General features: G+C 41.4%; 1 protein-coding gene across 3 annotated transcripts in view; it reads left to right on the top strand.

Annotated features, from left to right (window-relative positions):
* LOC106935422 (CUGBP Elav-like family member 2) overlaps positions 1 to 24,178 on the top strand; it is a 71,338-nt gene that overhangs the window by 1,459 nt on the left and 45,701 nt on the right. For 2 of the 3 annotated variants that reach the window (XM_015015866.1, XM_015015865.1), the window contains exons 2-3: positions 16,995 to 17,043; positions 21,937 to 22,071. In XM_015015866.1, the coding sequence (XP_014871352.1) occupies positions 16,995 to 17,043; positions 21,937 to 22,071 (184 nt within the window). Of the gene's footprint in view, positions 1 to 5,653; positions 5,700 to 16,994; positions 17,044 to 21,936; positions 22,072 to 24,178 lie in introns of those variants that run through there. The other variant, XM_015015867.1, reaches the window with a different exon arrangement.

Genomic DNA, 24,178 nt, shown 5'->3' with positions numbered 1-24,178 from the left:
AAGCAGCCTGAGGACAGAGGCAGCAGCAGGTTTAGGATTACAGGACATGAAATCGCCTCGGTAACGCCGTCCTATCCGCTCCGGTCAGCCGTCCTCTGCAGGTAAACCTGCAGCCTGCTGAGGAAATGTTCATCCTGATGCAGCTAAACTGGACCTTCAGATCCTTTCTCTGCACTCGCGCCAACATGACAGGAATCCGTTTCTGTAACTGTGAACATTTAGATTACTGGACAGTTTTACTCATTTACTTTAAATTCAAATTTAAAGACAATTAGAATTTTCTTCAATATGTAAAGCATAATATTTCTCAGGTCACAAATATTTCTGCAGAAACACGTTATTGGCTGGTATAAATTTTCTTCTATCCTATTTCAACATCAAATCAGAAATAGGTAAGGGATTCGTATCAAACTCATGCCACGGGGGCCAAAACTAGCTCGCTTTAACATCTTATGTGGCCCTCATAAAGAGAACATTCAAGATAACCGCTAAAATATCATTTTATCATCAAATCAAAGCAGTTTTTATCTCTGCCAAGTCAGGGCTTGAACAGCAGCGCTAGCTCCTTTTAGCACAACCTGAACACAGTGATGGTCTTCTCCAGCGTCCAATCAGATCGCTTTTTAGAAGCAGAAGTTAACCTGTTGTTCACAGGTTGTCATTCACACGAGGACCCAAATTTGGGTCCTCGTGTGAATGACAGGTTAAAACTGGATGTCGTTTGTGCGTCAGATTTACAGGTGTACCAGAAACATGGAAATACAAAGGTTCCCGACGGAACAAAAATTTTATTAATTGCATTAAAATTTGTTTTATGTTGATATTTATGGAATTACATAATGAAAATCAATGCAACAGCAAAAACTGTAAATAACAGCAGGAGTGTAAACACTGATGGAGTTTGTTTCTGCTTGAAGGAAGGATCTGTGATGATGCCAATTTGTTCACCTGGGATGCAGCAGTTTCATACACGAGGTGCAAAATTAGTCTAGATTATAGGTCCATTAATCCTAAACTGCAGAACCTGTAATCTGTATCTAATCCCCCTAATCTTCCATTTTATAACTGAGAATCAGCAGAGAAAAACTCAGGAATCGTTGATGTAATCCAGCTTATTTTCAACGGAACCTTTGTACTCAGAGGCTCTGCAGCTTTTACATGTTGACTGCGAGGCGGTTTCACTTTAAAAGGCTAATGGAGCGGACAGAGAGTTTTATTGCATGGAAGACAAACTTCAGGGCAACACGACCCACACGCCTCTTCCTTCTGCTTGTAAAATTTTCCACAAAGCATCAAACACAGATATCAGCATTTAAACCAGGAATGAAAGGCTTTTAATCCCAGTTTGGAGGGTTTTGGTCTCATTTTGCTCCGTGCCGCTGAACCTTGAGGGAGCCATCCTCTGAGGACCAGATGACACTGATCAACAGCTCAATATGTCCGTAATTAAAGCTGCAGCGCATTCATCATGTCGGAGACGCACAGCAATGACTCGCGGATGTCAGATCGTCCCGTATTGACTGAGAGATATGCTTTTAAATTGAATAAACCGCAGCGCGAGGATCAGCAGCAGCTCTCCAACATGTACCTGCAGCAGACACAATCAATAGCAACATAATAACGCAGAATTGATGCGGTTTTGTTTCTGATTTCGTCTTTTCATAAAAGCTTCTGATTCGACGATGCTGAAAAGGTTATGGGCGGGGCTAAAAGCCAGCGCTTGATGAGGAGTCGGGATTAATTGCTCATGGAGACGTGAAAACAAAAGGGGAGCAGGCGGAGCGAGGCGAGCCAGAGATTAGTGGAGCTGATGTACGGACGGACGGGGAAAAGGTGGAGTGGAGCGCTGCCGCTCGCCCGAGGCCAAAGCAATAAACGGGCTGCCGTTAAAAACCAATACCTGCTTATTAACTCCCCCACTCTGTGAGCTTGTAAAAGCCAGTGGAACAATGTTTGAGTTGGCACTCTTCCCTTCCCTCGCTCTATCGCTCTTTCCAACCCAAGACCTTAACAGGGAGATATGCAGTCAGAGTGGAAAGCTGGACGGGGCCCAAACTGCAGAAAGGATTCTGGTGCCGCCAGCGGCAGCCATGTTGGTTTGGGGCAGGAACACGCTTCTTGTTACCAGTCGCTGCACTTAAATGTGTCCAGATATGATTTTCATGTTTGCAGACCTGAGATATTAATTCATATTTAGTCACTTCTCCACTTCCTGAGTACATTTACTACAACCTGCAGAACCTTTTCCTTTTTTTTGCCTATTTTGATGGGTTTTTTGTAATTTAGACCAATAAAGTCTTATTGTTGCAGCTTCAGGACCAACTTGAAAAAAACCCCCTTAAAATAAGAATCCAGCCTGCAGACATTTCTTCCATCATGAAATTATAATCACACATCATGATTTATTCAGTTTGTTCAGTGGATACTTTGTGAACCAGCTGCCATGCATGGTGGTGGTGGTGGCATCATGCTGTGGGCCTGCTCACAAATTTACATTTCTAAATTGGTCTTTACAAGCCTGCATCTTAAATGCTGTTTAAACTTTCTGGAATATCTTTAAAAATCAGTTTTTTCCCTGAAAACCAGTTTTAAATCATTTTACCAATTTAATTAAACAGATAATCAAATATTCAGTTAGAACGACGGCAGGAAATTATTAATGGCTGCAAAAAGCATGTTGAGGTAAAAAAAAAAAAGGAAAGGAAAAATTAAACTTTCCATTTCTACACCTTTTCTTATTCTTTGTCACCCTCCTCCTCCTCTTCTTCTGTGCTTTGATTCCACATCATGTCCCATGCTGCGTTCATGGGCCTGTGGATAAATAGAAATATCTGCAATCTCTCGATGAATACATGCACTGTTGTGATTACTTAATAGACTTCACAGGGTTTTTGGCAGGAATGTAACGCCATACTGGTCCAACATCAGTGTCTGACCTCACACATGCATTTCCTTAAAAATCCCAAAATATGAGGCAAGCATCAAACAAATGAATGCTTGAATCTTTTTCTCTTCCGTTTGTTTTTGTGATGAGAAGAGGAGAAGAAAAGAAAAATGAACAAACTTTCCTTTTCTGTATCTTTATTTCTTCTTCGTCATCCTCCTCTTCTTCTATGTTTTGTATCTTCATCACGTCCGACATGCTGTGTTCATGGCCCCACAAATAAACAGAAATGACCCAATCAGAGCTACTCAGTCAGGAATGGGACTCCTTACTTCCTCAACATTAGTGTCTGACTTCACATATGCATTTCTGGAAGAATGGTTAAAAAACATCCCAAAATATGAGGCAACCATTAAACAAATGAATAGTTAAATATTTTCTGTTTCTATTGAGTATTAATGTCTTTTTACAAGCCATTATTAGCAGATAATAAAGCCGTTTTCTAGTCATCTGTCTGCTTTGGGTTGGACTATCCTCTCTTCGTTAATGCGCCGTCATGATGCAGCGCGGTACAAAAAATAAAAAAATAAAACGCAGAACAATAATGAGTGTTTCTGTGAAGACAAACAGAGCCGACTGTTTTCCAGCTTTCCCTGAACTTCTCCTAATGACCCGCTAATGAAGGTCGAGGGGGGTGGAGACAGAGTGTTGCCTGGAGAGCCATGTGTTCATCCCCACACACACACACACACACACACACACACGCTACCCCTTCCATAACCCATCTATCGTTGGGAAACATGCGCCGCCCCCCGGAGCGATTTAAAGCCATAAGACCCGACCCCTGCTGCACGGCCTGCCTGCCTCTAACACTCACATCCTCGCTTTCATCTGCAGAGAAAATATGCCTCAGCAGTTACTTTCACCTTTTTATTAATTTATTTTTCTAATTTCCCCCTCCTGATCCACTCCAACACACACACACACACACACACACACACACACTCACACTCACGGCAAGTTAAAAGCTGTCAGCCTGCCCGTCAGACAAGGTTGTTTTAGATTTTCCACTAAATTGAACTCTTTCATTAGCGGCTGACAGATGTCTAAATGCCCCGTGTCCCCTGATAACCACCCACCCGGCTCCAGACGCCCATAGAGAGGGCCCCGGGGCCGCTTGTTCCCCATCTGAAGCGGGGTCGGAGGGAACACGGAGGGCCGGATGGGAGGGGGAGCTAATCTAGGAAGTGTCCTCTGGAGCGCCCTCCAGCTTGGAGCGTTTCAGCCTTTTATCCTTGTTTTCTTCTCCATCTTCTTGGATCTCTGCCTCCATCTTTTTGTCCTCAGCACAAAAAAAGAGAGAATCTTTTCAAGGATGTAAAATCCTGACGGAAAGCCGGGGAGGCTTGGTCACGTGTCGGGACGGGATCACGCCGATCCCGTCCTTGACGTGGGCGGATCAGAGCGTGGGCTCATTAAAAGCCGCCGTGGCGCTGAGACCACACACGCTGGTCCCCGCTCGCCTTACCTTTCTGCTGCTGAGATAATTAGCCACTCTTCGGCGGCACGACGCAGGCCTCAAGGTTGTGTGTGTTCCTCCAACCAAAGGCACATCAAAGCCTCCCTTCAAAGCCAGCTGGATCTCAAGCAGGGTTAAGGTTTAAAAGCAGCAATTTACAGTCCAAAGACATAAGTCATTTAATCAGTCGGTTATTATTTCAAGTCAGCGGACGGCGCTGCAAACAGACTGTAAGTGATAATGTGCATTATCGGTTTCAGTGATGTGAGAAATCCTGTCCTTTCATGAGGAGGGCCCGTGGTCGCAGGACCCCCGCTGCGCCGGGCTTTGAAGCCGATGCGAACACTTGCTTTGGAGGCTCTGGCTGCGTTCACGCTGCAGGTCTGAGTGCTTATTAGATCCGTCAGAGGAGATGAAGGCCAAACAAAGTTAGAATGACACATCATTTGTCCAAATGAACAGCTCCTACTGTCACAAACACCACGCTGACACCAGAGAACTTCAGCAATCAAAGCAAAACTTTTTAAACAGTCTTAATTAAACAGGACAAATAATAAAAGATTCTCTTCTCCCGTGTTTGATTGTAGATAAATGGATGGTGAAATTGTGGAAAGCTCAGCTCACGCTGTGGGATTTTAGATATCATACATCATGCCAAACTGTGGAAACAGTTTACAGAGTGAGCCAAGTCACGCTGGAGGATGTGAGATATTGTAGACACTGGAGAAAACGATCAAGCAGGCGCTGATGGAAATGCTCTGATTATTGAAATCAGACCCTGGAGACATTTTTATCAGCTGTTGCCAGAGGATATTTATTTATTTTTCTTTTTAACTCATAATTTTTAAGTCGGTTCCTTGAAATAAATCGTCTAAGTGACACAAAAACTCAAACTGGCTCCTAAGGACAAAAACATATCATAGAAAACAGTGAAAAAACATATTTAATCCAACAAAAACGGACACATTTATTAACCTTAAGGTCTAATTTAGGATGATTCACAATTAAATTATTTTTTATTACATATTAAAATTTCACACCCTCTACTGATAAGCTAATGCTAAAAGGTAACATAAGCTAACTGCGCTGCATGAATAAAACCAGCATGAGAGTCAAACCGGACATTTGGAACGAAGGAGAATTATCCAATCAAAGCGGTTTAAAGTTGGCCCCGCCCTGTTCTGCCCCCTACAGCTGGGAGCAATTAAGTACATCCTGAAAAAACATGCAACGACAAGGCTAACAGAGCAGCCAGAAGTAATTTGACTATGAGGCTAGCTGCGCTAACGGCAAAAGGTAAGATTAACGATACTGATAAACACGCTTCGTTCTAAATAGGAAACGTTTCGTTCTAAACACGCAACGTTTCGTTCTAAACACGCAACGTTTCGTTCTAACCTCGAAACGCTTCGTTCTAAATACGAAATGTTTCGTTCTAAATACGAAAGCTTCGTTCTAAACACGAAACGCTTCGTTCTAACCACCTCGAAACGCTTCGTTCTAAATACGAAACGTTTCGTTCTAAACACGAAACGCTTCGTTCTAAATACGAAACGCTTCGTTCTAAATACGAAACGTTTCGTTCTAACCTCGCCATGCGTTTCTGAAACCAGTTCACTTCATTTTACTCACATGATGTTTCAGTGTAAACACAACGCTTCAGTAATGAAGCCCTTTAAAGTTTAAATATTTCCATATTGTAGCTAATAGCGTTTGCTCTTGGAGAATATTATTGAGTATGTTTCCTAATATTGGCATGAAGTTGAACATTTTAGTTTAAACCCTGAATAATCTGACCTACTTTTATTTATGAGCTGTACTATTTTTGCATTGTAAATGTAATATAAAAAGTTGTTTTGTTTTTTTGTTGTTTTTTTTTGACAAAGATATTAGTTGGGTTTGTATGAAATTGGAATACAAAAGAGAGAAATCTAGAAAACGCTGTTGATTTGATGAAATATTGTAAAATGGACAGAAATAGATATTATCTTACAAATTTGAGTCCAGCTTGCGTTTTTTATTCTTCCTATATAAGCTGCACATGTTTTTAAAACTGGATAATAATGAATGTTGTGTTCACGAAACCATCAGCTCTTCCAGATTATATTTTTCTAATTGAAAACAAGAAAAGGAAATATATATAAACTATATAAACTGTTTCCATTCTGATCTCTCACTCCAGAAAACGACTCAGGACTTAGAAAAGCTTTGGTTATTCTGTATTTTGTCATTTTCATTTCCTTCTATTAATAGTCCTGCACCAACGTTTTTTTATTTATTTATATTTTTGTCGGTCGTTTTCACGCTTCAGCAACTCCAGCTTTTTGGCAATTCTGTTACTAATCTAAAAAGTATCTCTAAATTATTCATGAAGCATTTAAATAAACACTTTTATTTTGATATATTTCTCAAGGTTCTTGTTTTAAAGAGTTTAAAGAACCGTTTTTGTTGGTTAGGAGCCCATTTCATCTCTCGCTTCATGGGATAGATGTGCTGTCTTAGAGCAGAGAATCCCAAGTGGTCAGTCATGCAGACAAGCTGTAAACAAGCCCCCTGTTTTACCAAACACATTTGAAAGGCAAATAAATTTAATGCCCAATCTGCCTGCTTTAAATATTTATTGGTCCCACTCGCTCTCCACTTTCCCCAGCCGGCTTTTCCATCTGATGACTTTCCGAAGGAGAGATTTAAATGAGGGAAATAGAGCAGGATGCAGCTTCAGACTCCCAGAAACCTGCATCTGTATCTAAAGGGAAGACAAAGCGGTGGAGCCACCGGCTGAGTCTGAAATTTTTAGTGTTTTTCTTTCACCTTCATCTCGTCTCTGAATTGCCTCGAGGTGCAGACTTGTGCAATCATCCTGTTGCTGTTCCGGGTTCGCCACAACTGAAACCCGTCGAAGAAAATTAAAGACGAAGGTGAAAGCAAAGATATTTCCATTAACGCTGAGTCTTCATATGAATACACCGCGCAGTGCTTTCATGTAAAGTGTAACATTGCGTGACCCAATAGGAGTGTGGTGGTGTAAACAGCTCTGTTCCTTTAACGCTCATCCTGTTTGTGTCTGACGTCCCAGTTTTCAAAAAGCTTCATACAGTGAAGACCAAACTTTAGCCGTCCTGCAGCAGAGATGCTTTCAGGCGCAGTGGGAAACTGAAGGACTTTAAATTTACAGGCAACTGAGCGATAAATAAAACATTTCTGTTGAAATTTTGACAAAATCCTTGTAAGAGGTTTTTAAATGATTTGTCTGATATTAAACTTAGTTTGATCTGAATGATTTGGACCAATTAAAAACAGAATCGACTTTTTGCTGAGATGATTGGTTTCCATCAGCTGTCGTTGGTTGGAATTGGATTTACTGTCAGAGAAGCTAACGGTTGTAGTCAGAGGGAGCCGGAGAGCCGTTGGCTGTTTGTTCGGACACTTGGAGTCCGATGCAGAGCGTAAGCGGCGAGTTGGTGGTTGGTCCACAACGATGAAACTACAGCAGCAAAGGATATTAAATGCACCGTGTAGAGAGCTGTACGCCATCAAACATTCATGTGTTATAGCCTGGAGGATATTATGCAACAGGCTGAAGGGCTTGGAGCTCGGACAAATGGTTTCTAGGAAGGCTGACCGGTCGGCAGCGAGCGTGTGTGTGTGTGTGTGTGTGTGTGTGTGTGTGTGTGTGTCCTCATCTGTAAATGCTGTCCGCCTCTTTACAAATCATTTAGGTCCATAAAAAAACAGCAGCGGCTCATTCATCACACACACACATTCCCACAGCGGTGTCATTACAGAGGCTCATTATCGAAATCAATTCAATTAAAGGCTGTAATTGGCGTAGTAAAACCCAAACGCTACGGCAAACAGAGCCGAAGGAAGGCAAACCTCCGCCACGTCACGCGTGTCCGCTCCTCTTTAACTACAGAAATATTAATAGTCGTCTTTAAATTAACTTCCCATCCTCGTGTTGGTGGCGCCGTTTAAGGGTATTGATTAGCAGGAGGAAGAGGACGGAGGAGACTGTAACTGGAGGCTAACTGTGTTCAACACTTAGCGGATCAGGGTGGAGGAGCCGCGTCAAAGCTAATACCAGATCCTTCAATCAGGCCCTCACAGTCATGTTGGGTTAATTGTTTACCGAGCTAAATGAAGTGGGGATAATTAAGAGTAACTGTGCTGCTGCGGAGAGGCCGATCGTTCAGAACGCCTCCATTCGGTTTGCTGAAAACGCTCTTCATCTGGGACTGGTTCTGGTCCAGCTCCTCCACCTTTACTGGCCTGCTGGAAAAAGCTCTGTAAGCCTGTTCCTCTTCTAGTGCAGCTACACTATCCCACTGTGAGTTTAGAAAGTTTTAGAAAGCTCCAGCCTCTGGGACAGCAGGCGAATGCGACCCTGCAGTCTAAACGGGCCGATTCTGATGTTTTCACCCAGAAAGATCAGATCTGAGTCCATGTGTGGGATTAACCTGATGGCTTTCAAGATGTCTGCAGTCTGAAAATCACCTCACGTTTTATCCAACGTTTACGCCATCGTCATAATTTTGCACCAGAATAGTCCAGCCGTGGTAAATCTGGATGTAAATACCCAGTTTGCTGGTGGATTGTGGGTAATGGTTGTCATGGAGACGCGGTGACCCACCAGTCGCCTCTTTTTCGGCTCTTTAAAAGAGATTTAAACGGAAGATGAACTATTTAAATATGTTTCTGACTGCAGATGTGGGGAGTTTAGATCAGGAGATGTTTTCTGGTCTTTCCTGTTTTGAGTAGTGAAACAAATCAGCTTCATATTTCAGCTCCAACGAAGCAGGAAGTTCTTTCCACTGAGTATTTTTACTCTTTTTTAACTTATCAATCAATTAGGATCAACAAGATTTCACTTCTATGAAAAACCTTTAATATGAAAGTGAAAATAATGACCATTAAATAAAAATATTTAATAAAAGGTTTCATAAATATTTAGTATTTCCACATGGATTTGTCTCAATCATCCTGCAGTTTTCCTCCATTCATCCTGATAAACTCTGTCAGGTTGGTGTAGATCAGCTGTGAACAGGTCTGGGCTTTGACTAGGCCAATCCAATCTCCACCTTGTTTTTTTTTCCCAAATCGTTTCTTTGTTGCTTTAGCTCACTGCTTCGGGTCGCCGCCCTGCTGGAAAATAAATACTTTTTATTGGCACCGTAAGGAATTTAAAAAAAAGTCGTTTTAATTGTATTCCCAGTTGAGAATAAATGAACTGAAATCAGATAAAATATTGTATAATTTCCAGTGAAGTCATCGAGCGTTAAACCAGTTTCTCTCTCCACGTTTAGGACTTTCTGTCATGTCTGACTCTGTATCGTAAGAAGCTGAAAGCATTCGGTTTAAAAGCGTCAGGAAGAGTAAAAAAGGGCTGAAGGTGTTGAGAGCAAGTGGAAGCAGCAGGATTTGTTTTAACTTCCAGATCCATAATCTCCAAAGCAAACTGCGCCGGCAGCCAGCAGGCCGCTGGAACGCCGAGCAGACCTGAGTCGATCCAACAGGATTCGCTCTGACATCAACATCTGGGTCTCTTTGAAGCTTTGATCAGCTCACATGACAGGCGCACACTTTAATCCGAGCAGACACACGTTCGCTGGATATTTTTAATCTAATTTGCAATTCCTGTGAATCAGAAAGCGCTGATTCCTCCTCATGGAGCAGCAGCCGGGTGAAGCTCACGTGTCCAGAGAGGAACATGCAGAACAACAAGCAGAAAAGATGGATTACAAACGAGCGACACAAAACATCTCATCATTTCTGGGCTGAGAATCTGTCGACCGGTTTTCTGAGTTAAGCTAATAAAAACATTCCTGTCATCTGCTGCTCTCCAAGTTGGAAAAATGTATCTGAAAATCCAACATAGCCGCTCCCCCCGTTACTTTAGATTAAGACTGCAGTGAATCAGCAGATCGGATGTGAAAATTTTAATTGAATTTGGATCTAATGGGTTTACCATCATTATTTACTCCTGTTCCATAAGCTGGAGGTGAAGAGATGAAGGGAATGGGGAAGGCGGTCCAGGTACCACCAGGACCGTTTGTGAATACAGGTCAGAATAAAACTAGTCTATTAAATAATTGTCAGAAAGTGAATATTTGTATAAGGAGCAAATCTTTGCAGATATTATTTCCAGTTCAGTGTTGAATCTCCTCCTGCTGGAGATGCTTCTGTTTGGCGAGGTGAACAGGTGCAGCGTGGTGGACGTGTTTGTCCTGAAGGAGACGTGATGAAGCAGTGAGAGTTTCTGAAGCGTCTTGAGCGGTGATGACTGTCTGGAGGTCATTCGTGTGGTTTTCCACGCCTTGCTGGGTGTTTTCCCCTTCCAGCTCCGGCTCCGTGTGCGAGCTCGGACGCTCTCCGCCATCGATGCCGAGCCCCGACTGCGAGGGCCATCTGTCTGACTTTGACCCAGCGGCGCTCCGTCACACCTCCACCGCAGATGGACGACAACGTGTGTGTGTGTGTGTGTGTGTGTGTGTGTGTGTGTGTGTGTGCGCCCTCTGCGCTGGGTGGCGGTGTGTGTTGGAGGAAGTCTGCGTTCATATTCGGTTGCTGCCAGCGGCCGGCGCCCGGCGCACAGATGCTGCAGCTCCTTCAGCTCCTGGACCAAATGACCTTTGACCTTCCCAAGCACCGGCATCGAGCAGGAAGACGTGTGTGAGCATTAGCCCAGAAGCAACGGCTAACATTTAGGAAGTGAGGCGCTTCCAGAACTGCTTAACGGAGACGTTCATCAGCCGGTCCAACAGAAGCAGAACCAGGTTCGTCTGATGCTGAACTGCTTCAGAAGAGCTGGAAACATTTTACTGCCTCACAATTCAATTTTAGGTCCACCATTTGATTCAAAATCGATTTGATCAAAACAATTAATCATAATAATTTCTGCTGAAAACAAGGATGACAAAAAAGCTGAAAGTGGTGAAATGCAATAATTTTTATGAATAAACCAGAAACGTTTCCTGAAGAATCCCAGATTTCTCACCAGTGCAGATTTTGCTCTTTCAAAGGAAATGTTGAGTCCAAGCAGCACAAATCCAGATAAATGAAGCTATTTATAGCAGCCATTATTCTCAGCCATGTAGTTTTAACCAGTAACAACACGGCGGCTCAGCAGCTCATTATTACCAGTGTGAGCTGGGACCAGGCTGCACATTAATATGGAAATTAAATCCTAATCGATTTTTCCAAGGTATGCATTTAGCGTGTTTTCCTGCAGCGCTGGCCGCCGCGCATGCTGCAGCCTGCAAGGAGATGATTGAAAACAAACGGAGACACTTCAGCTGAAGAGCACCACAGATGCATGACGAGCCGATAATCAGCTCCTTGAAGCTCACAGAAACTTTAACTTCATTATAATCAAACTTCAGGAAATTACTGCACAGCTGCCGCCCGTTCGCTCCACACTTTCAAATAAATTATGTAAAATTATCTTGCCCTGGCTTTGAACGTATTAGAGCCACTATAGATTAAAAAAAATAGGAAGAGAAAAATTGTACATTTACTAAAAAAAAAGATTAATCTCAAATTTTTATTTTAAAAAATTTCTGAGATTAATCTCATTTTTTGTTTGTCTTTTGTTTGTTCTTCCAAGCAAATTTTTGATTTAGCAAACTCAGAAATTTCTATGTTCTTTCTAGAAAATTTCTGATTAATCTAAACATTTCTGAGTTTTAATCATTTCTATTAAGGATTTGTCAGGAAGCCGGTTTGGTTTGCAGCTTTTCGTGGCAGCTGCAGGTAAACAGGAAGTGGATTTCCCCCCTGCCGTAGAGACTCGTCTGTATTTTTCCAGCAGAATGCCAGCGCAGCATCCGGTGCAGTTTGAGGCCCGGCGTTCGCCTGCGCGCAGCGAGAACTTTGGAGGTTCTGCCGCTTCCTGCTGAGCGCATAATGAATGGCAGGCTGCGGCTGCGGGCCTGCCAGGCAGGAAGAAACAGCACTGTGGAATTGTGGGATAGCGGAGGAGAGCCTTGCTTTGTTGGTCTCGGCGGGAGCTCACCGAGATCAAACATGTCGACGGCGGCGCCGCCCGCCGGGCATTCTGGGTAGACAGACCTGAGGAGGAGCCGCCTGAAAGCCAAGCGCCGTTCTCCTTGTTTGTACCTGAGCTGCAGGAGCGCGCCGCTTGCTTGCTTAGGTTCGCGTGGGCGGCGCGCGGCGGCGCAGCGTTTTTCAGGAGTGAATGACGGCAGCGCCACGGAGCCTGTCATGCCTTTTGTTGTTCTGTTTTTTTGTTTTCTGCCTTCAGAGGACAGACTTTGAAATGGATTAACGAAAACTGACTGGATGCGACTTCCAGGTTCACTTTGACATGACTCTCCTCCGTTTGATGTGGCATCAACCCTCAGCTAGCACACAAAGCCCCATCCACATCCCCGCATCTGTCCTTATGCTACTCATACTGCAGAGCGCGCCGCCTCAGGGGCCGCGCCGCCGCTCTGTCTGTCCAGCTTTTACGACCCTTTGTCACTTTTTCTCTCTTTGATGCAGGAGCTCCATGTCTCTCCTGCTGATGTCTCATTTCTAGCATTCTACAAAGTACGGAGCTCAGTGAGGGCCGAAAAACAGAGGTTGGAGAAAAAAATTATCAAAAACTTGAAGGCCAAGAAAATTATAAATAAATAAAGTGAAGTAGTTTTTGTAGGTCCAAAACTTAAGAAACATTTTTCACATTTGCATCAAATTTTTTTCTTTTGATTTTTGTCACTTTGCTTCATAACACTTCCTGTGTTTATCTTTGTTTAATAAATTAAATAAAATCTGATTCGGCTGCATCAGACGTAGTTCTACTTATTATATACGTCCAGGTTGTGAAATACCTCATGTACCTAATAGTTACCATTGCAAGAAAATACATTAACAAATTTATGTCATTCTTGAACTGCAGTTGGGGGCCATAAAAACAGTCGGCTGTAGCAGCCATGTTGTTCTTGTTCTGTGCGATCAGATTTTCCCAGAAGTCCAGAGGATCGTTTTGTGGTAAATGTGAGACGGGTCTTTGTGTTCTTATTGTGTTCTTATTGTTGAATCTTGACCTCTGACCTTTGCTTTCTCCTGGACCTCCTGCATGAATCGATGATGAGCTCTTGCAGTAACTCTGGTGGGTCGGCCTCCTGGGAAGGTTCATATTTATATTTAGTGCATCACAGTTTTAGATACTTTGGCCTACTTCGTGTCGTCATACAGATCCTATTAAAATAATTTCTTGTTTTATTTGTTGAAGTTTGGGCCTGGATGAAGCTCGTCTCTTCTTGATGGACTATAGGAAGGTGTTTGTGTTGTATATAGCTTCAGGACTTGAACACATTCATTTTAATAAAATAATTAGAATTTTTTTAAGCATTTATTCTTTTCTTCATACAAAAGTGTAAAGCTGGAACCTTTGTATTTGTGTGTTTCTGGTACAGCTGTGAAACTGGCGCACATGCTACATCAGCTAACAGTGATGGAGGACGAAGCTGGTTTTCTCATCACACTGGAGGTTCATTTCTGATTGGATACTGGAAACAAATAATGCTGTGAACAAGATGTGCTAAACGGAGTTAGCCTATCAGCCAGACTAATTAAGCCTAAAATAGCATCTCAATGCTAACCATGTTGCTAATGCTAATGTTAGCGTTCAAACAGCTCCATGAATGATCAGGACTTCCCGAATCGCTGATGGTTAAAGAACAGATTTAAAACTATATTATTTATATATAATGCCTTTATTGTTGATGTGTATTTATTCAATAAGTTAGCAGTTAAACATGTTTTTGAGTTGAAAATGTTGCTCATTTTTCTATATATGGTTTGATTAATCTGTGATTAATTAATTGCAGATGCTGTAATTAAGTTGATTTAAATTATCATGAAGTAATACCACTAATTCTAAATGTTGGATTGTTTTTATTGCTTCATGAAACTGCAGTCCACGTTTTTTTTAGTCAATTAATTTAGGTTGTAGCTTATTTTCCTCAAAAGATGCAAACGTTATTTGTCTGATTATTAAAGTTTTATTTGAAACACATTAAAAGGTAAAAACAGGAGAAATCTGTAGGTGGGCAAATACTTTTCCACCTTTGGAGTTCTTTGTTCTTTGGTTCATTTGTTTCAGCCTAAATTTTCAGCTGACTGCCCCCTTGAGGCGGTGCGTGGAACTGATCAGTGGATCTTGTGTGTGTGTGTGTTGTGTGTGAAATAGGCCAGTGAGAAGGGAAAAAAAATGTCAGAGTGAGGATGATAAGGAAGAGAGCAAGACGAGGGAGAGTTGGGATAAAGGTGTGTGATAGAATTGGAAGATCAAAGCCCTCTGTCACACCGTGACTGAGCCCAGGGGCGTAATGGGTGAGACGGGGCACACACACACCGCCGCCAACACACACACCTGCACACACACTCCCTCACGGCTGGTATTTGACTCTGAGTGTGATTGATACCGGGCTAGATTTGGAGAATCACTGTCATTCGTCTCTCCGCAGATCAAACAGCCACATAATCTCCCATAAAGGAAAGAGAGATGGAGGGAATAAAAACGGGACATAAGAGGAGAGGGTTCAGCCGGGCGCGCGAGGTGACAAAGCCGTCTCATCGCTTAAAGTGTTTTCTTGTTTTTTCATAAAAGACGAGCCACGAGCTGAAAACACATCTATCATGCGGCTCTATTAAACTGCTCTTTGTGCGCGTCACAGAGATGAATGGGAGTGTGGAAGTGTACATTAGACAGTATTTACGCTGCTTACAGAAACGTCTTTATCCTCATCACATCCGGCAGAAACCGCTTCGTTTGAAAGCATATTCATGCTGCTGCTCCGCTTTATCGAACGCTTCACATCTGACTGCAACTGCAGCAGCGCAGGCTTTAGTTATGGGTGTCCAAAGTGTGGCGCATGGGCCATTTGTGGCCCTGGAAATTATTCTGGATGGGCCAAGAATAGTCTAAATTTGTTTTAGATGATGCAGATCTACATTTACAAACAATGTTGGGGTCAAATTTTCACATATTTTTGCATTTTATTTAATTTATTAGTAACAGGAAAAGGAAACATTCAGAGGTTTTTAACTACAATGCAGTCTTAACCACATCCATTTTATAAAGCAGGAGTGAGTCACTTCCTGTTCTTGTTGCTAAAGACACAAAAAATATATATATTTAGCATCCATATACATAGCTATATATATATATATATATATATATATATATATATATATATATATATTATTGACAAATCTCCCAGATTAAAAAAAAACTGTTTTAAATCAACAGTAATTTACTCATTTACACGTCTGCAGAAAAATGTCTAAATATTTTGTGCTTAGTTTATTTATTTAGCAGGTAAACAAAAGAACTAAGTTGTAATTAAGAAGAAAAATACTGAACATTTTGTGGCTACCAGAGCACTTTCAGCTTGATAAAAAATTTGAACACCGCTGATGTGGCTCACCACCCAGGGCGTCATTCAACGTGGGAGACAAAACTGAAAATAAGTTTGAGTCGCACCAGATAATCTTGTTCAGTCAGGAGAGACCTAGATGTTCCTACGATGCTGAGCATTCACACCAGTCCTGTTCAGTCCGTTTAATCCAGCTCCAATCTGTTTGCATAGAAGCTCCGGTCCGGTTCGGTTGGTGAGGTGTGAATGCTAAGCTAACTCTGACCTCTGGTCCTCCAAATCTCCATCTGGGTTCGGTTAAAGTGAACTCTGGTTCGGTTTGAATGTGAACGCCAAGCGGACCTCCAAAAGCAGGAAGTGGACTATAGCGTAGGGCATTCTGGGTAAATACAACCAAAGCTAACATGCTAGCCTAGCGCTAGCAGCAGAAATGGCTCCTGGTCTTTAGCCTAAAGAGAAATCCTCCAACCGCTAAAATCTGACGCCTCCATCTTGTTTCCATCTGGTGAAGAAGGAAGTTGCTCTCAGTGTCTTCAGAGGTTTTTGTGTCGTTTCCCTCAGTGGTTCTTGGTGCAGCGCCCCCACAGGCCAGGAGGGGAACAGGCTGGTTTGACTCAGAGCCACAGCAGCTGGAGGAGGAGCAGATGATGGAGTTCTGGTCTGCAGTTTAACAGAGTGTACCAAATTTAAACATTTTATTCTTGTTCAGGTGAACTTTGTGTTCCTGGGAATAAAATATAAACAATTAACGTTGTATGGATTATTAGTTAAATTGAATAATTGCAGCACCAGCATATTGATGAACTCTGCTCTCTGTAATCACTCAATGAAGTGATTTTCACCTTTTTTATTCACGTTATTGTAACTCTGAGCTTCTGCCTGTTTCCTGATTTTTCTTTTTCTTTTTGCTTCGTCTTTTCGCCCTTTTTCATCTTCTCGTCCTTGACCGTCTTTTTCTTCTTCTGTTTGCTTTTTAGCGTCTCTCTGCTGCTTTCATGACTCCGTTTGATTCCACGCCTCCTGCCCTCCGGACTGAAGTGTTTATGAGAAACCAAAGCGTTTGCTTTCGTTGACATTTGCCTCTGAATGATATTCAGATTTAATTTGCACATGAGGGAGCTGAAGCATTTTGCAGCTCTGTATTTATGCATGTGTCAAGGTGATATTTAATGTTTTTCTTCTGTCTGCCCCTCTTTTGTTTCCACAGATGCATCACCCTATTCAGATGAAACCTGCAGACAGTGAGAAATCTAATGGTGAGTGGCCACAAGGACACACACGCGCGCGCGCACACACACACACACACACCAGGAGCTGTTTTTGAATTTGCCTGGTAATAGCTGCTTCACTTGACTTGCAGAGAAGACGGGAAGAGAAAAGATTGAAGCAGAAAAGAGAGATAGAGGAGGAAATGCTGATGTTTCTGTGTCTCTATCTTTTTCTCTTATACGTGTCATAAATTATTGAGGTGCTTTGGAGGGAGGTCAGCGCCAGTTGAATCGTTTTAGCCCGGTGATGAACTGGTGTCGCTCCCCGCGGCGGCTGCCTCTCGCCGGCGCTCGCTTCATCCTCACATCCAGACTCGACCCGTTTCTCTGTGCAGAACAAACCCACCTCCGTCAAACCAGACAGCATCCGTTTCCAGGTTGTCCCTCACATTCTCAGCTGTGTACTTTGACTAGGCCATTCTAACCCATTGATCTGCTTTGGTTGTCCAACTGGACAATCTTCAAATATCAATCAAACGTAACACAGAGGTTGGTTTATTTTTGAATATCTGCTAAATAAAACGTCCTGCATGAATCATAAGGTCTAAACTTTAGTTTTACATATTTCAGAGATAATTATAAACTTGTGAATAATCCCACTCCTTAACCACAGACATAATCTTATATTTATTACATTTATAATCAGGTTTTTAAAAATAAAAACAAATAATCAGTAAGACTGAGAAGAAAATAATTACCTTATCAAAACTGTTTTATTTAAAATGATTCATTTTCAAACATTTCATATCTGATACCGACTCAATAATTATCAGAAACTTGTAACAATCAATAAAATCTAAACCTGTATTTATTAGTTCACCCATCAATAAGCTGTCAATTTAATTTTAATTACCATGGATGAAGAATAAATTCTTTAAATTTCTCCTGAAAACAAACAAAAACACCAATAATAATCTCATATATCTTGCAATAATCAGATGTTTATATGATCATTTGAACAGTTTTATGTTTGGACATTTTCTAACTTCAATATTAAAATTATTCCAGTTTGTCTCAAATTACTGAAACATTTTTCCAGTAGTAAAATTTTAAACTGTGATTCCAACATAACTTGTAAATTGCTAATTAGTTTTGTGGTAATTGTTTATTTTTGGTTTTGTTAAGAATTGGAGCTTTCTGTAGTTTCACTACATCAACTAGCTTTAATGAGTTAGACTTTATAAAACGTTTTAAAGTGTTCTAATACCATATGGATTATTCTTATTGCTTATTTTTAATCCCTGAGGTTCAATTTGGTAATTATTGCCCCAGATTAGTGAACAGAACGTGACCGACTTGACGTTGTTAATTAGGGCGATTTTGAACGGATGAGTGGAGGAAAGTGGAATAAATGTCAAGGAGATGATAGATGTGATGTCTGGACAGAATGATCCCCGTTTTATTATCATTTACAGAAAAAACAATACTGTTAATCTGAGATGTATTGTCATCAAACAGAGGCTGAGTTTAACGTTTGGTTTCTGATCTGGTGGATAAATCTGGACGTCGTCTGCATAGAAATGAACAAATCTGTGATGTCAGCGGGTCACTGTGTGAATTTGAGTGAAATAACTGCAGAAAATCTCAGAGAATTTCAGAAAGTTTGAAGAAACTTTTTGAAGGTGAAACAACTTGGAAGGAAGACAAAAAGTTTTCTTGGCATAGATTTAATTAAAAACCTTCAACAGAGGGAGATAAAGACAAACCCACATTTCTGATTATTTCATTTCTACATGTTTGAAATGTTAAGACAAAAAAGCTACAAGTTATAAATTTAGTTGTTTTATTTTTCTGAAAAGCCTGAAGGCGACTTTCTTATTTTTAGATTCTCTGAAAGAAGAAAATGTTTCATTTTCATGATTCAAAAGGTAAAAATAAGATTATTAATGACCAACTTCACAGGAAGAGACGGATGATTACTTTGATTGGAGAAACAGCAGACCTCAATTTGGACTTTTATGAACTTATTGGGCAAAAATAATAGATATCATTGGCAGAGATCGGAAATTTTAGCAAATTACAGCTAATGTATCTGCATGGCTGAGCTGAGTGAGCTCCTGTAATTTTGATGAAATGACCCTTAAATCTGAGTAATTGAGCAGAACATAATAGTGAAGCTATAAAACCAGAACCGGAAATAAAGAGGGGCTTTTTAATCGCACAGCAGGATCTTCTGACTTCGAATCTTCTGCAAGGTGACGACTTTTCTGCTCCTACTTTCTGATAAATGAGTGGAAAAATCAGCAGAAGTCCAAATGAAACCATAAAAACAATGTATATTTTTAATGTTTTTATATTTTCCAGCAGATTTGAATCCAGTTTTTCCAAACTTGAGCTAAAAATATGAGCCATCCTGTGTTATTCAGTGCAAAATAAACTATAATATCATCAGCGGAAAAATCAAAATGATCCCAGGAATCAACTCTGTTTAGGCCAAATGAAGCTGGTTGCTCTAAATTTCTGTTGTTGCTCCTTTAAATGTCCAATAAACCAACATAATCACCATTTTTATGTTTTAACTCCACATTAAAACTTATGTCTCTCTAATTAGTCGGAAACTTGAGCTCCAAGGTTGTTGATGTAAAGTTTTTTTTCTTCTGGTTTGGGACAGAAGGAGCCTGGTCCGATTTTAATGCAGGTTAATTGATCAACACAATGCAACAAAGAAACATAAGTTTCTGTTTATTATTCAGAAGCTGCAAACAGAAATGATTTAAAGAAACATTCAGCCAGAGACGCTCCTGTTGTCGCTCAGACTTTACAGAAAATCTGATTTTAATCCTTTAAAAGATTAAAAAAAGGAAAAATAATAATTAATTTCACAAGAACAGATGTATGATTACTTTGGTTGGATAAACAGTGGACCTCAAATTAGACTTTTATTAACTTTTTAGGCGAAAATGATAAATATCAGTGACAGATAGAAATTTTGGCAAATTACATCTAATTTATCTGCCTGGCTAAGTGGAGTAAATGTGCGTTTCTGTAATTTTGATGAAATGACCCTTAAAGCTGAGCAATTGAGCAGAACGTGATAATGAAAGCTATAAAACCAGAGCTGGAAATAAAGGGCTTCGACTTGATGCCGCTGCTTTTTGGCGGCACATCAGGAGCCCAAAGTTCTGCCGGCACGACCCAAAAAAAAAGAAGAAGAAAGGAATCCTTAGAAAAGCCATCATCCGCTCCACTGAAATATGGCGAATTGTGACTTTATAAGACATAACTGTCGGGGCGAGGAGGGAGGAACTCAATAAAAAGCTGTGGCTCGCAGCTGGAAGGGTGAAATATGGAGCCTGACGAAGGATACGTATCCAACCGTTTAACAGAAACGACCTTTAATAAACCCGCTGTTAGATCTGCTTTAGCGCTGACGAACGGCGGCGGCGAGTTTTATCAGTTCAGTCAGCGGGAGAGGGGAAAATGGGGAAACCGTAAGGAAAACGGAGGAAGACGGCTCAGGTTTTTCCTCCCCTGAAGGGTCCGCAGGCGGTTCTTGAAGCTTTCTCCCACAATGCAACGCTGACTCCGTCTCCATGAGTGCTTATCGCCTCGCCGCCTGCCGGCGCGCCTCGAACGGCGAGCAGAAACAGTCAATTGTAACGATATCTGCTCTCCTTCCCCTCTATCGACGCAGAGTAAATTAATTACATTGCTGTTAGACTTGTGCTAATCATCCTCTGGAGTGATGCGCACACACACCGACACGCCGCCCGCAGAGCAGCCACGGCTTCTTAAAGCGCCTCTTATCTCGACAGCGAATCCCGTCGGTTTGTTGATTCTTCTTTTTTTCTTTAAACACACAAACGAGTCAAACAGCAAAATAAACAAGTGTGCTATTGATTTCCCAGAGAGCGAGCGCTTATCTGCCTGGCCTGGTGGAAGGAGCTGACAGTTTCCTCATTAAAAATGAATCGGATTAACCTTACGCTGGATGTGGAGTGAAGGCGTCGCCGCCGTCGGCCCACAGCATGCCGCCGCCGCTGCTCCTTCCACCAGGTTGAGTCTCGGGGTTGAAGTGATAATCAGACATCGATCACAGCATGATGAAACACACAAAGTCTCTTTTTTCTTTCTGTCATTTCTTTTAACTTTTCTTCTGTTTCAACCTTTTTCTTTGTTCTGAGTTTTTTAATTATTTACCGTCAGCTTCAGATTCGGTTTAACTTCAACAGATTCACCAGGAGCGGCTAATTAAAGCGCTTCGTTAACGGATCAGCGGCTCTGAAAGGAGAGGTTATCGGGCCGTTTCTGAACTTCCTGAGGTCGGTCGCTCTGCAGAGAGGAAACGAGTTCTCCTTCCCACAAACGTAACGATTAACGGGACGATCTAAAGAAAACGCTAAAAATGTTCCTGCTGTGTTCAGAGCGACCTGGACGTCAGCAGAGATGGAAATCTTTCAGTTTCTAACGATTCGATTCCGGTTTTTAGTTGGTTTTATTCCACACATTCCCATCAGATATCCTAATTTTAACCTGATTTTAAAAATTGTTTTCAAACCTAAAACTGTTTCTGCTCTTAATCTCAGACAGGATTAAATCCCAAACAAGTTTAGGAACTCAGTTCAAGAGGGAGAACTGAAAATAGTTTCAGTTTGCATGTTGAATTTAAGTGGCCTAGTCAAAGTCCAGACATCAACTTGAAGAGGTGATGCTGTTGGACTTTCGGAGAGAAGAAACTTCAGGAAGAGTTGGACTCAAGCGGTTCTACAGAAACTGTTTCCATGACAGTTTATGTATGTTTGTGTGTTTTTGCTTTGATAATTGGATTGGGTCGTTAACGTTACCGTGTGTAGAACTGGGACAGGGTGTACTTATTTAACCCCAGCACTGATCTGGACCTTTTAAAGAGAAATGATCCAGTAAATGTTTCTTCCCCTGCAGCTGTTGAAGACAGGAAGCTGTTCATCGGCATGGTGTCGAAGAAGTGCAACGAGAACGACATCCGGGTCATGTTCTCCGCGTTCGGCCAGATCGAGGAGTGCCGGATCCTCCGGGGGCCCGACGGGCTCAGCAGAGGTACCCACCACTCTGACTCACCTCCAGCTGCTGCCGCTCGCCAAGATGGCCGCCCGCCTCAGAGAAGGAGAACTGCTTCTGGGACAAACTAAAGTTAAATAAGAAACAATAGATTCATATCTGAGGTGATAATCTGGACCAGACTCTGAGCTTTAGACACGTAAATAATCCGCCCACTTCTTTATGAAACTTTTTCACGCTTGCAGGTTAAAGACTAAATAAGGTCTGAAGGGATTTTTATGCTGAACATCATGATAACCACAAAGACGAGCAACCAGACTCATTTCCATTAAAGCATCTCTGAATAACGAAACTTCATTCCACCCATCTCTCTGTTTCCAGCGGTAACACGTTTTCCCAGAAGTTATCGCAATAAACGATAATATTTTTGTTTTCAAACCATTTTCAAGTGACATGATAATAATTAAGGCCTAATAATGCAAGAAAACGTTCTAAAAGATCAATAACTTAAAACTTTAAAGTTATTAATTATTGATGTAGAATCTTCAGCTAATCATGGTTTATCCAAAGTTTTCAGAATTAAACTCCTCTGGTCATTAGATCTGCAGCCGAGTCATGATAAGTTTTAGTCTCACCAACCGAGTCAAACTGAAAAGCTTGGAGTCGTTTTATTTTGAAACGTTAGAAATGTTGAGCTGAATGTGTTTCATCATCTGGAGAACGTTGAGTTTGGTTTCCTCTCCAGTAAATTCAGACTTTATGAACTGAGGAGAACATTTCAGCTGGTTTCCAAACCCACTCACCTTTACTGGCTGAGGCCAGGAAGCCGAGCAGACTGTTCACTCACAGCCATCAAATAAAGTTTGTGACAGATCAACAGAAATGTTGACTTTTTTCTTGCAACAAAAATCTGAAAAGTGTGGCTTGCTTAGGCAGTAAATCCATTCTCATAATATCCTCTGAATAAAAATCCATGAATTTCATTTAGAAGTCCCATGATTCATCTAAAGCTCTTCTAACGTCCAGTTTTTATAGTTTAAACACTAATCATGCCTTAATACGCTTTAATAAACTCAGTGGAAACTGTTTTAGCGGGAGAAACTAATATTTACTTACTACTTATTTCTGCTGTTGGTGTTTCAACCAATCAGCACCAAGGAAACTGAATGCTGCCTCCGGATTGGCTGCTTTCCAAATGCCAGCCAATAGCAACTAGCTTCTCTCCCAGCTTCTCAATCTGCATTTTGTTTCTAATATTTTAGATATGCTTTATAAAAACAGACATTCTGAACCGTGATTATGTTGGAATCCACTGAAACCAGATTTATTTAGGAACATTAAACTGATTTCTGCAAAGATCAGCTTATTTACGTTTCACTTATAAAAACTGTTTTTAGCCTCCTCTGTTATCGCTGCTGCCTCCTACTGGTTAGACACAATCATTGCAGTTTGTCAGAATTGCTCATTATTTTCTGCACATATTTCTAAAGCTGTGACACGGCGGCCATCTTGTCTCAGGTCTTTACCCTGCGGCGGCGGCTGGAGGTTCTTCTCCTCACTGTCAACACTTGCTGCTTCCTTTTCTGGCTGTATATCTCTTTTCCCCACCACTTTCTTTTTTTTCTCTCCTTGCTTTCTCGGCCTCGTCCCCCCCGCTCACCCCTCCCCCCTTCTCCTCCCACTTTCTCACCACCATCCCCATCCTTCCCCTTCCAGTTTAGCCCCACTGGAAACCAGTAGGAAGCTCTTCACTTCCGTCTTGAGACACTTTAAATGTTGCTGTCCAAATCATCCTTCAGTTTCTGATTTGTTTCATGAACATGTCACATAACTTTGTTGTTTATTCAAGGAAAACTGATATTTTTAGTAAAAAATAAAAATCAGAAATGACGTATTTTGGTCCAAATGTAATGTAGTTTTACATTTGAAATGAAAGAAAAACACAAAATTCAGTTGGAGTTTTTTTCCAAAGTTGGCATCCAGACTGTTCAGATCCCAGAAAGACCAGAGTTACTCTGTTCCTTTAATTGGACCAAAGTGGATTTAAAACCCACCGAGCAGTCGGATCAGCCAGGATCTAAAATACAACAACAGGTTAAAAAAAGAGAATCTTGTGACCAAACTTGAATTTATTGTAGATTTTCTG

The sequence above is a fragment of the Poecilia latipinna genome, unplaced genomic scaffold, assembly GCF_001443285.1.
Source record: "Poecilia latipinna isolate Pla-1442-1.1 unplaced genomic scaffold, P_latipinna-1.0 Scaffold1962, whole genome shotgun sequence".
In the NCBI taxonomy this organism is placed as follows: Eukaryota; Metazoa; Chordata; class Actinopteri; order Cyprinodontiformes; family Poeciliidae; genus Poecilia; species Poecilia latipinna.
Note: the sequence above shows the minus strand (reverse complement) of the source record. Positions and strands in the feature narration are given on the sequence as shown.